Source organism: Oratosquilla oratoria, chromosome 32 (assembly GCF_046742065.1).
Source record: "Oratosquilla oratoria isolate Oo_2021 chromosome 32, ASM4674206v1, whole genome shotgun sequence".
Taxonomy (NCBI): domain Eukaryota; kingdom Metazoa; phylum Arthropoda; class Malacostraca; order Stomatopoda; family Squillidae; genus Oratosquilla; species Oratosquilla oratoria.
This window is the reverse complement of record NC_134808.1, coordinates 44,556,098-44,570,757: the sequence shown is the minus strand read 5'-3', so window position 1 is coordinate 44,570,757 and position 14,660 is coordinate 44,556,098. Positions and strand designations below refer to the sequence as shown.

Here is a 14,660-nt window from a genome sequence, read left to right as displayed (position 1 = left end):
TCAAATGACAGAGCATTTATATAATCTCCCGTAAAAAAGATGGACGATGTCCAAATTTGTTCTTCGGTGCTAAATTTTAGATTTTTTTTTTTTTTTGTCTCTGGGTCATGCATGATGTATGACCGAAATTTGAACTTCTTCCAGACCTTTTCCCATTGCCATTCTGTGACCTTGATACCAGAATATTCGGTCCTTTGTCCTGGTAAAATGACACCTCAGATTATCAAATCTCTCATTATCCACCTGTGTGACTCGACCTCCTGCGATATAGTCCCTGAGGAGAGAAACGCTGGGTTATGCACGACCTGACCCTTCCTCAGGGTAACATAAAGATGTTTCACCTTTATTCTATTTCATTTTATCTATTCAATCATTGGTTGATTTTTATCTATTGTTTATTCCTGACTAGTTTCGCAGGTCTGCTTTCTCAATGGCCCTTGTACCCCATCCATCCATCTCATCCTTGGTCGTCCCCTCATGTTCACTCCCCCCACCTCAGCTTTCCACAAGCTTTTACTAATCTTTCTTCACTCATTCTTTCCATGTGTCCAAACCATCCCAATATTCTTTGAGAAAGCGAAACTAGTCAGGAATAAACTCAGACTAAGACTCCTGTGTTTCCTACTCCCACAGTATTTATACATTAATTTATTCATGTTTCTTTGTTTTTTATTTATTTATTTTTTAATCGGAGACGTTTCTTATGGTCTTTCTCTTCTTGATTCTTCCCTTCAGGAGGCTGACTCGCTGCCGTCGTCGTTCATCGTCGCCATGGGGGAGGCTGTCAAGGTGGTGGTCCGATGTCGACCAATGAACAAGAGGGAGAATGACCTCGGGTGTGATGTGAGTGCCAACTTCGTGTGTCTTCTTGTTCTCAAGTGCTATGAACAGGTGCTCAAGGGAAACACGGGCTGAAGGAAACACTTTTATTCCCAACTAGTTTCGCCTGAGTGGCTTCCTCAGAAGAAGCTACTCAGTCGAAACAATTCAGGAATGAAATGATTTCCCTCGGCCCGTGTTCCCTTTACCACCTGTCCACATTCGTCACAATGTTCACACTCAAGTACTGTGTTTATGTCACTGAATCTGCCCACACGTGCTTGTGCGCATACGTGGGACACACGCACGCACACACACACACACATACACACACACACACACACACACACACACACACACACACACACACACACACACACACACACACACACACACACACACACATGGTAGTTGTATTTCGTAGTGCATTTTTTGTCAACAAACCTGTAATCTTACATTGATTTAGAATATACACGATTATTATGCTGTATACATTTTGATTGTATATTGTATTTGCATGTTTATTCTTTATATAAATACACACACACACACACACACACACACACACACACACACACACACACACACACACACACATATATATATATATATATATATATATATATATGTGTGTGTGTGTGTGTGTGTGTGTATGTGTGTGTTTCTTCTACTTGTTAAGTATTATTGATGTCTTTATCTACCAGAAAAATATTGTTACAACTTTATATGTATATATCTTTTTATAATATAGTACAGAGAAGGCGTTACAAGGCATACCTGCTATATGTTTGAAATTGTAAATCTTTTCGTTTTTTTCAAAATTTGGCAACCAATTAACTTATGGTGCTTCCGCAATTAAAACATATTTTATTAATGGATTTTTTACCCATCGCCGAGTTGAACATGGTGACGGGGTTTAAGAAGGAAAGAGGCAAGAATTGATTTACCTATAGAGTGGTTGACGAATGGAATAGACTTAGTAAACATGTAGCGAGCGCGGAAACCATTGGCTGTTTTGATAGAGAGAGTTAGATAAATTTATGGGTAAGGATGTCAGGCGATTTTGAACATGAAACTGCCCAGTGTAGGCCTTATGGTCTCTTAGAGGGGGTTCACACGGTCTAACGGTTCGTCGAACGCGGTTCGACAGACACGTGTGTGTGAACGTGTGAACGGGGGTATTTGGGGTTTAACCAACGCGTTCGACAACCAAATACCCCGTTCACACGTTCACACATCACTTTAAACACGTGTCTGTCGAACCGCGTTAGACCGTGTAAACGCCCTCTAAGGATAACAGGTGGTAATGAACATGAGACTGCCCAGTGTAGGCCTTATGGTCTCTTACAGTCCCTCCTATTCTCATGTTCGTATGTTCTTATGTTTATATAGTTTATTCTGGTCATCACTGGGCGTCTCGTTCAACTTGTTTGTCATAATGAAATTGGTAAGAAAGACTGTGACACTTTCGAAGACCAAGGACTAGTCTCTATCTTTTCTTCAAGAGACTCCTTCCATTCTTTTTCCTCATGGGTCTTTTACTCTTCTTCAAGAGACTCCTTCCAGTCTTCTCCCTCTTGCCCAGTCTCTCTTTTTTCCAAGAGACTCCATTCATTCTTTTCCTTCTTGGTCTTTTTCTCTTCTTCAAGAGACTCCGTCCATTCTTCTCCATCTTGGTCTTTTTCTCTTTCCTGAGAGACTCTCTCCAGTCTTCAACCTCGTAGTCTTTTTCTCTTCTTCAAGAAACTCCTTGCAGTCTCCTCCCTCTTGGTCACTCTCTTTTTCAAGAGAATCCTTTCAGTCTTCTCCCTCTTGGTCTCTTTCTCTTTCCTGAGAGACTCTCTCCAGTCTTCAACCTCGTAGTCTTTTTCTCTCCTTCTAGAGACGATTTCCAGTCTTCTTCTTGGTCTTTTTATCTTCTTCAGAAGACTCCATCCAATCTTCTCCCTCTTTGTCTTTTTCTCTTCAAGAGACTCCTTCTAGTCTTCTCCCTCTTGGTCTCTCTCTCTTTCACAAGAGACTCCTTCTAGTCGTCTCCCTCGTAGTCACTTTCTCTTCTTCAAGAGACTCCTTCCAGTCTTCTCCTTCTTGGTCTTGTTCTCCTTTTCAAGAGACTCCTTCCAGTCTTCTCTCTCTTGGTCTTTTTCTCCTCTTCAGAGACTCCTTCCAGTCTTCTCTCTCTTGGTCTTTTTCTCTTCTTCAAGAGACTCCATCCAGTCTTCTCCCTCTTGGTCACTCACTCTTGTTCAAGAGACTACATCCAGTCTTCTCCTTCTTGGTCTTGTTCTCCTCTTCAAGAGACTCCTTCCAGTCGTCTCTCTCTCTTGGTCTTTTTCTCTTCTTCAAGAGACTCTATCCAGTGTTCTCCCTCTTGGTCTTTTTCTCTTCTTCAAGAGACTCCTTCCAGTCTTCTCCTTCTTAGTCACTCTCTATTTTCAAGAGACAAAGGATTACAAAGGATTACAAAGGCGGAGCATGCCGACAGGAGACCTTTTGGTCCATATCTAGGTCGGATGCGAAAAAAATATGATAATGATAAATAATGGATAAATAGATAAATAAACAAGTCAAGACACTCCCTCCAGTCTTCTCCCTCTTGTTCACTCTTTTTTCAAGAAACTCCTTCCAGTCTTCTCCCTCTTGGTATTTTTCTCTTTATCAACTTGGTCCTTTTTCTCTTTATCAAGAGACTCCTCCCAGTCTTCTTCTTCTTCTCCTCTCCCCCACCCTCCCCCACAAAGCACATTTATCACACCTGTCTCAACACCATTAAGCCCGTTTTAAATAAGAAATTCCACTTTATCTTGGGACACACACGGACATGGAGGAATGAAGGGATACAAGACCGTACGCACTTACACGCCCTCCCTGAGGTTCGATCCGCCTCCCTTTGAGGTATCACGGTTGGGCAATCCTCGTGCAGACCTCTCGAGGATCGAGCTCAGCCTTGGAAAGAGGATCGATGTTAATGAGTCCATCTGTCTAGCTGTTCAGCCATCAATTTGATTTTGTCGGTAATTTTGTATCGATGAGTTCTGATACTAGACTTTGTGTGTGTGTGTGTGTGTGTGTGGTTGTGTGTGTGTGTGTGTGTGTGTGTGTGTGTGTGTGTGTGTGTGTGTGTGTGTGTGTGTGTGTGTGTGTGTGTGTGTGTGTGCGCGCGCGCACGCGTGCTCATAAATATCGCAAAACACACACTGCACGCGAACACACACTGCACGCGAACACACATTCTCTCTCTCTCTCTCTCTCTCTCTCTCTCTCTCTCTCTCTCTCTCTCTCTCTCTCTCTCTCTCTCTCTCTCTCTCTCTCTCTCTCTCAGTCTGTCTGTCTGTCTGTCTGTCTGTCTCTCTCTCTCTCTCTCTGTCTGTCTGTCTGTCTGTCTGTCTGTCTGTCTGTCTCTCTCTCTCTCTCTCTCTCTCTCTCACACACACACACACACACACACACACACACACACACACACACACACACACACACACACACACACACACACACACACACACACATAGATCGGACATACGAGCTCTGAGCTCTCTTCCGGGAGGGAAATAGCTGTCGATCACGAGTACAACACGTGATCCAAAGACCAAGGTGAATTACACACACACACACACACACACACACACACACACACACACACACACACACACACACACACACACACACACACACACACACGTATTCACTCACACATTATCATGTCCACGCCCCAAGTCGCCGCGGTTTTACTTCTAAATCAACGGAAGTCTGTTCGATCTTGACATAATCAGTTATAACGACGACCGAGACGGCTTGAAAACCGTTGAGATTCAAATATTCAAATCCGCGTGACGAGTTATCGTAGTAGGATGTTGCAGTGTAATGGCGTTGTGTAGAAAATTTGAAACTTGTTTTGATGATCAATTCGGTACATATATATACATATGTATATATATATATATACATATGTATATATATATGTATATAGATATATATATATGTATATATATATATATATATATATCACCTGTGGTTAGCCAGAATAAAGCATATAAAGTACGTTGTGTTAACATGTCAGCAGATCCCGAATTTGTTGGGCAGCATTTCAACGAGGAAGGTGCCATTGTCTCTTTCGAGACGAGACTCCTCCCATCACCCGAATGAAATCACCTGACATTAGCAAGAACAAACTCTATAAAGTGATTCATGATCCAGAAAGAGGTCAACTAAGCTCCTGTTTGAAGGTCATCTTCTGGGAGGTTCTTGAAGGCTGGCGGTAAGCGAGGTCAGTGACCTTGAGGATCGTGTCAAGTGATAGTGTCAGACGCGTGCCACTCTTTAAGGGCCCCGCAAGGAGTTGACCTCTTTCGTGCCACGTGCCACTTCTCCTGATTGGAAGAGCTGGGCGCGTTACCGTTGGATTGTGCGTTACCGCCGGAGAGGTAGTGCGTTACCGAAAAATCTGGAGTGCATTTCCGCCAATGCGTATTATATACATACATATGTATATACAATGCGTATATGTATACATATTTATAGATTTTTTTGGTAACGCATTACCTGTCCGGCGGTAACGCACTACTCCGTGGGAACCCTTAGATGCTGAAGGAGGTCTCATGATCAAATAAACAGTCTGTGCTCAAAATATGAGGAAATGATGAATTAACTACACAATGACAAATGTACTGAAGGTGAAGGAAGTATACGAAGAATAATGGGAGAATTTTAATGCTTTAACGTTTCGACCCACAAGAAATGTCTTCAGGGTGACTCTACAATACATCTAGTCAATAATGATTTACTTGTATAGGTCACATGTATTGATGTTTTACAGTTATTTGGTAAAGTAGGTCAAAATATAAAGTTCTGGTGTGATCAGAGCAATTCCCTTTCCTCTACAACTCGTTAGATAAGGGAGATCACTCGTAAGAGCGAGAAACAGCTGGCAAGAGAGAGAGAGAGAGAGAGAGAGAGAGAGAGAGAGGGAGGGGATTTCCTTTATTTACATTTTGCACACTCCCCCGCCATCTATGAGTCATTGGGCTTTTCCTGGTGGTCGACTTCATATTGATTTATGTGTGTGTGTGTATATATATATATATATATATATATATATATATATATATATATATATATATATATATATATACATACATAAATATATATATACATACAAACATATATATATATATATGTATATATACACACACGCACACACATATGCGTAAGTAACCACAAGGAAAAGTAAACTAACGAAGCAGAGCGATTTCGTATAATTACATCTTCAGTGCAGATACAAAGATACAAAGTTACTTACGCATTTGTGAACAGACGCTCCTAGTGTTTTTATTGCACACACACACACACACACACACACACACACACACACACACACACACACACACACACACACACACACACACACACACACACACACACACACACACACACACACATATATATATATATATATACACACACATGTATATATATATATATACACACATATATATATATGTATATACACATATACATATATATATATACATATACACGACATATGTATATATATATATATACACATTATATATATATATATATATATATGTATATATATATGTATATAAATGAGAGTTTGAGTTTGTGTTTTGATGTGTGGGTGCGCATGTGCCCAGGGAAGATTTATTCTTGGTTCAATTTTGATAACTTGACTAATAGTTTGATTGATAATTGAATAGAACACAAACTTTGACGATAATGGTCATTTCTTGGAAGAAAACATGAGAGTGCTGTGCTCCCATGAATGTGTATCGATCTAGTCCCCCGTCACTCCATCACGAAAACTCGGAATGCGGGTGCTCTTGCGCCTATTATTATTATTATTATTTTTTATGTTTTGTTTTTTTATTTTGGTGCAATTGTGATGCTTTGATGTACAAAAAGGGGATTAAAGGGAGAGGAAATGGGGACATGGAACGGGTTGTCGGAAAAAAAGAGAAAGAAAGAGGGAAAGAAAGAGAAGAAGGAAGTAGAGGGAGAGAAAGTAAGAGGGAAAGAGAGGAAGGAAGTAGAGGGAAAGAGAAAGGAAGGAAGAGGGAAAGAAAGGAAACAAAGAAAAGAAAAAAGAAAGAAGAGAGAAAGAGGGAAAGAAAGAGAGGAAGGAAGTAGAGGGAAAGAGAAAGGAAGGAAGAGGAAAAGAAAGAAGGAAACAAAGAAAAGAAAAAAGAAAGAAGGAAGAGAGAAAGAGGGAAAGAAAGAGAGAAAGGAAGAAGAGGGAAAGAGAGAAAGGAAGAAGAGGGAAAGAGGGAAAGGAAGGAAGAGGGAAAGAAACGAAGAGGGAGAGAAAGAAGGAAATAAAAAGAAAGAAATCAAGAAAAAAAGAAAAGAAGGAAGAGAAAGAAAGAAAGAAGAAACAGAAAGAAGGAAATATAGAAAAATAAAGATAAATAAAAAAGAAAGAAGGAAGGAAAGAAAGAGAGAGAAAGAAGTAACGAAACAACAACAACAACAACAACAACAACCACAACCACAACAACAAAAACAATAGAGCAACGCCAACAACAACATTACAACATTGCAACAACAACATTACAACAACATTACAACATTACAACAACAATACAACATTACAACAACATTACAACAACAACAACAACATTACAACAACAATACAACATTACAACAACAATACAACATTACAACAACATTACAACAACAACAACAACATTACAAGAACAAGAGAGGTAACGAAAGAAGGAAAGACGAAAAGAAAGAATGATACAAAGGAAAGCAAAAAAAAAACAAGAGAGAAGGTGAAAGAAGTGGAAGAAGAATCCAGACTCTCTTGACCATAATCGAACTAATTGGCCGATGAGGGCCAAGGGGGAATATTAGGGGGCCCGACCCTCTCCTGGCACTGAGTGCCACGTTTGCACCCTTTATTTTTTGTGTACAAGGAATTCTTAAATTTGTATGTGGGGGGGGGAGGGAAGGAGAGGGAAATGCAGAATAAAAAGAAATTAAGGAATTAGGGTAAGTGAGCGAGGGGAAGATTTTTTTTTTGTATAAACAAGATTGGGAATTCAGGATTTGTATGTGGGGGAATGGACAGAATTGCGTTGAGAGAGGAAATATGAATATTTGATAATGTAGATTATGAAATATGTAAAATATAAAATAGTATAATTATAGAATTTATAGAATAATATAAAATAATTAAAATATAGTAAAAGTGATGGGGGAGAAGGAGAATGTGACATAACATATTTTACATTTTGTACACAAGATCGGGATTTCAGAATCTGTATGTAGGGGAAAGGAAAATGGGAGCGTTAAAAGAGAGATATGGAATAATAAAAAACACAGAAGGAAATTGAGAGAGAGAGAGAGAGAGAGAGAGAGAGAGAGAGAGAGAGAGAGAGAGAGAGAGAGAGAGAGAGAGAGAGAGAGAGAGAGAGAGAGACCCTGCCAAGGTCACACTCTTTATTCAAAAAACTTTCGTTCTTCTTGGTATATATATAAAGGGGCATTTAGACGGTCAAACGGTTTGAAAAACCCGGTTTGTCAAACAAGTGTTTAAAGTGATGTTTGACCGTGTGAATAGGGTATTTGGTTGTCAAACACGTTCGACAAACGTGTTTGACGACCAAATACCCCTTTTTCATATGGTCAAACATCACTTCAAACACTTGCCTGAACCGGGTTTGTCAAAGTGTTTGACCGTGTAAATGGCCCTTTATGCTAACATCACATCTCCAACCAACCATTATCATCGTTCTTATTTGTGATCTGAGTCTGAGTCTGAGTCTGAGTCTTTGATCTGAGTCTTTGATCTGAGTCACATTTTATTCTTACAAAAGCTGAAACTCAGAATTTGGGGAAAGGGAAGGAGAAAGTTGAGAGATAAAAGTAGAGGTAAATGAGGAAAGTGAGGGGAATAGAAGGGGAAGTGAAATGTGAAGAAATCAAGAAAAAGGGGAAGAGAAAACGGAGGAGGTGAGTTAATAATTGTCGTCTCGAGTGCCATTCACTGGAGGACCGCAGCCCCACAGTAGTCGGCAACGATCCTTGTGCCTCTTCTGTAGATCTCTCTGGGAAGTTACGTTGGACTAATGTTTGTTGTAATAGTGTAAGTCTGTTTTTGTGTCGGTTTTCCTTATATAAGAAAGAGGAAAGAAAAAAAATTAGATAAAATGAAAGGGAGGAATAAGGAAAGAAAGGAAGAAAGATGAAAGAAAAGAAAAGGAAAAAGAAAGAAGGAGAGGAAGAGAAAAAAAAAAACTGAAAGAAAGATATCTTTGTTTCAGTAACGAAACGGCTGATTGGGGAGGAATTTTCTTACCCAAAGAGAAACGTTTCTAATTGTTATATCAGAATGAAATAATTACGAAAGCAAGTTGTTGTAGACAGGGCACATTTACATCCAGATGAGAATGGTTCAGTGACGTGCATAAGAATAGTTGTCTTTATTTAGGCTTCATTTTGTACGTGGGCACGTGATTGCTCTAATTAAGTGCACATTTGATAAAGGGGAGAGAGAGAGAGAGAGAGAGAGAGAGAGAGAGTGAATAAGTGAGATAGAGATAGAGATGGAAAAGGAGGGAAAGGGAGGGAGAGAAAGAGAGAGAAGGAGAGAGACAGGAGAGAGAGAGGAGAGAGAGAGAGAGGGAGAAAGAGAGAGGGAGAGAGAGAGAGGGAGGGAGAGAGAGAGAGAGAGGGAGAGGGAGAGAGGGAGAAAAGGAGAGAGGGAGAAAAGGAGAGAGGGAGAAAAGGAGAGAGGGAGAAAAGGAGAGAGGGAGAAAAGGAGAGAGGGAAAAAGGGAGAGAGAGAGAGAGGGAGAGAGAGAAAAGGAGTGAGAGAGAAAAGGAGAGAGGGAGAAAAGAAGAGAGGGATAAGGAGAGAGAGAGAGAGAGAAAGAGAGACCCTGCCAAGGTCACATTCACTCTTTATTTCACACTTTCGTTCTTCCTGGTTTATATTATGCTAACAGCACATCTCCAACCAACCATTATCTTTATCCGGGGTCCGAGTCTTGTGAAAATGGACATCATAAAACCTACGTTGGGTCGATGAAGTTGCTGAGCTCTGTGGCATTCGAATATGATAATGATATCACCTGCAAGAACTCTGATTTCGTGGCTCTGTCGTGGCCGTCAATACATACCACGCGTTCCAGTGAGCGACAAATGCCTTGACTATATTTCAGATCGCATCGTTCCTGTGTCATTCTGTTTAACGCAGAAGTCTGTACAGCCCATCGGGGAATCTACCCCACAGTTGTCTGTGCATTGGGGATCTATGCGCAGAACTCCCGAAGTTGAAGCACTGGCGCAAGAGCATAGAGTAGGTTGGGTACAGTACGTGTTAAGTTACCCAAGAACTTCAGGGTCGTTTATTCAATAGTCATGTCGGGTTTAGTAGGAACTTGTAGAAGGTGGAGATACAGTGGGTAGGGTTATCAATCTCTATCCCTATGATTGACATATTTTGTATTTGTCGTATTGTACCGACGCGTAGGACAGTTAAGTATGTTCTGTGAAATGGGTCTCCGTTGTAGTTTATTGTATAGTACATAATTCTGTAGACTATGTAACACTATGCACACGCATGCACCCTCACACGCACACACACACACACACACACACACACACACACACACACACACACACACACACACACACACACACACACACACACACACACAAAACCCGACCCAACCCAACCTATTCCAACCCAACCCAACCCAACCCAACCCAACCCAACCCAATTCAACTCAAATCAGCCCAACCCAACTCAAATCAACCCAACCCAAACCCAACCCAACTAAACCCAACTCAACCCATCCCATCCCATCTCTTGACAACCCTTCCCAACCCAACCCAACCTATTCCAACCCAACCCAACCCAACCCAACCCAACCCAACCCAACCCAACCCAACCCAACCCAACATAACCCAACCCAACCCAACCCAACCCAAACTTTCTTCAGCCGACTCAAACTCTATGAAGTAATTGTATGCCTTGACGGAAAGGTCTTCTTTCTATCAGCGCGTAATAGACGTCCCTATCAATCAAGCCTGTGACGTCGCACGTACGTACGCACACACTCACTCATTAGGCGGAAGGTTCGGCCTTTGGGAGTTCGAACTTGATCGAACTCGAGCCTTTGTCCGAGGGCGCACTGGGTCTTTCAAGACTTGCTGAAAGAAAAATCGAGCAAGGAGCGTTTGTGGCAATTGGTTCTGTGTGCATAAACTTGTTGACAGAAGTGATGAGGAAGTTTTGGGGTTCGTATGGACCAAGACGTCAGTTTATTTGTTTATTTATTAGTCTATTTATATGATTATTTATTTATTAACTTGTTTATTTTTCTGTTATACTTGGGGTAACGTAATTCTGAAGTTTTGCCTCAAGCTAGACCATTTTATTCAGTTAAAGGAAATTTTTCTTCACTGTAATGAAGAATTTTGCATATTTTTTGTCCTATTTGAAACAAAACGTTTATAATACATATTTTTTCAAGAAACGTTTTCACCCCAATTCCTGTGGTTACAATGAAAATTGCCTTAAGTAGCTTGGAAATAAGAAACGCATGATTTTTTTTCATTGGCCCTGCATAGATTATAACGTTTTCTTGGCCATTTAAACGATCATGTGTATAACGCCATTAGAAGACTTGTTTCTTATTTCCCAGCCATTTACTACGCCCCTGGCCTAACATCTAACGATGATGACGTCATAACTTGTGCATATCCATATACGGGTAAATATATACACAGCATAAGGATAAGGAGTTCCCCTGGAATTAGCCACAAATGTGATGGATGATGACACACACACACACACACACACACACACACACACACACACACACACACACACACACACACACACACACACACACACACACACACACACACACACACAAGACTCGATGGCGCAGTGGAAGAGTTCCCGGGCCGCCACTACGTAGGTCCGGGTTCGAATCCCGCCCAGGACTGAAATAAATTCAGTATCGCTGCGCTGCGAGTCGTTGCTCTAACTCTCGTGGGCGGGGAGTTGGGTGTGTGTGTGTGCGTGTAAGGTCACAGCATTACCCATAGATCGGTCATATATGAGCTCTGAGCTCTCTTCCGGGAGGGTGGTAGCTGTCGATCACGAGTCCAACACGTGATCCAAGACCATTGTGAATCACACACACACACACACACACACACACACACACACACACACACACACACACACACACACACACACACACACACACACACACACACACACACACACACACACACACACACACACACACACACGCACGCACGTTCGCATGCACGAACGTATCAGCTCGGTCGTTCACTCTCAGGAACAGCGTCCCATTATTATTGGCCGTTCACACACGTTCGTCTCGGTCCGCACATTCATAAACACACGTTCATAAACGCGTTCAAATTCGAGACCAAACATGCAAACTCGAACAAAGAAAAAAAATCTCTGTGTGCGTATCTATGTATTACTTGATACAAACATGTCCCGTTTATGTTGGACACTTCACACACACACACACACACACACACACACACACACACACACACACACACACACACACACACACACACACACACACACACACACACACACACACGTGATGCAAGCGTACTCTCGTATACCTTTATTAGACTTAATAAAATTGTTTGTTCAGATATACCTCTAGTTCAAGGGTTCCTAAATTGTGGGTCATGACCCCACAAATGGGCCATGAGAGGTCACGGAGGGTCTAACTGTATGTACATTCAGCCACACAGACCGACCCGCGTATTGATTTGCTTGTGTCAAAAAAGCAAATACATTCTTCCCATTAAAATATATTACCAGATCAGTCCTTGTTAATAAACATTGTTAAACAATAATATATATTCTTGTTATTTCTCTCTCTGCTGTGATTGATAAAGTTTAAAGTCATGTATCTGTGATATAAAAAAATAGAACGTTTTTAGAAGGCTTGGTGGGGGATCATGGTAGGTTTGTTATTGCTTGATCTTTATTTATTAGTTATATTTATCCGTCAATTTATTAATATTTACTACTTACCTGTTTGTTTATTATTTAACTATACCTATGCATTTACTCCTTCTGTTTATTATTATTTATATTATTGTACTTTTTATTTATTTTTCTTTTATTTATTTAGCATTATAATTTTTTCCGCATCCGACGTAGTTGTGGACCAAAAGGTCTCCTGTCGGCATGTTCCGCCTTTGTAATCCTTTGTAATACTGAAAGGGCTCTCGTATTGGAAAAGTTTGGGGAACAATGGTCTAGTTCGTTATACCAACGCATTTTTCAACATTTACTCGAATCTATCTCTTCACAAGCACAACAAGAAAAAAATGGATGTTTCTTTTATGGTTTACTAACAAGAATCACTTCGTTGTCATTACTTTCACACACTAAAATGCCGGGATAGTCAAAGGTCGTCCGGGAATCTTTTTTCGTTACGATGTCGTCTTGTTCATCTGAAGGTTAGGATCTCATCCCAAAATCCTGAAGTCCTGAAGGGGTTCAGGGTACCATGGCTAATGGCTTCAGTATAATGACACACTTTACAGACGTTGTTCTGGTCCCTGCCAAGCTATTTTATTAAGCTTGGAGAAGAAAGAAAGGGGGGGAGGGCTGTACTGTGAAAGATTTTCACCCTCTCTCGAGTCTTATTGAAATAATATTTTTTTTTCTTATATTATAAATTTTCTTCCATTTTACTGCATTTTCGAGGCAAGGGTTGGGTTTTTACTTTAAGATGTTTTGGGGGTTTACGTTAAAAGATTGTCTGGTTTCAGAACAGAATCCTTCAGCGTAAGACAAAAGAAAGTCTTCACTTAAGAGAAGGAGACCCAAAACGGAGTGCCCGGTGGCGCCAACTATTTTTCTGTCGCCACGAGAGGTTTCACGGTCTCCCTGGCACTACCTTGGCACTCGTCACGTGGGCGTTGTCATCGATTTCTTTTGTCGCTTCGAGGGTTGGCGTGGGGGGTGGGCGTGGGGTCCGCGGCGAGGACCACTAGGTGCTGTGGTGGCGCCTACTTGCTCGTTACACGACGCCTGACGATTGGCCCAACCGCAACGTTCTCGAACTCGGCGCTTGGCGTCACACGCAAACGCTCGATCTGCGTCGTCGAAGTCGCCAAAAGCGATTTATTGGATTAATGAGCGTCTCGAGGCTCATCTAGGTTTTATACTGTGACGCGGTTTGCTTCTTTTGAGTTGGGTAATGTGGGCTAGGTGACGGGATGTTGGATCACGTCACGAAATGGTGACACAATGCATATACATACACACACACACACACACACACACACACACACACACACACACACACACACACACACACACACACACACACACACACACACATACACACACATATATATATGTGCATATGCATACTACGTTAGAATATACATCCATACATATATGCATATACATATATATGCATTTATACATGCGTGCATACATACATGTATACATACATACGGACACACACACACACACACACACACACACACACACACACACACACACACACACACACACACACACACACACACACACACACACACACACACACACACACACACACACACACACGAGTTTGTTCCTGACCGGTTTCACGTTAAAGCTTCTTCAGAGGAATGCCTTTCAAGGTCGAAAATGACATGATTTATGCTCAGTCTGACCTCTCGTTCCTCCTGAAAGGGGTAAAGGAACCGCGGGTAGTTGGACGGAAATGGACAATAAATGTTATTTGATCATAACATGACATGTAAACGATGTTATAATAACAAATCGTGTAGTGTGTATGCTTA

The 14,660-nt window shown here is 41.2% G+C and overlaps 1 protein-coding gene across 1 annotated transcript in view; it reads left to right on the top strand.

Annotated features, from left to right (window-relative positions):
- The first annotated feature begins 741 nt into the window (after positions 1–741).
- LOC143017642 (osmotic avoidance abnormal protein 3-like) overlaps positions 742–14,660 on the top strand; it is a 184,134-nt gene continuing 170,215 nt past the window's right edge. The window contains exon 1 of the mRNA XM_076172432.1: positions 742–843. Coding sequence (XP_076028547.1) covers positions 772–843 — 72 coding nt within the window. The 5' untranslated portion in view covers positions 742–771. The remainder of the gene's footprint in view (positions 844–14,660) is intronic.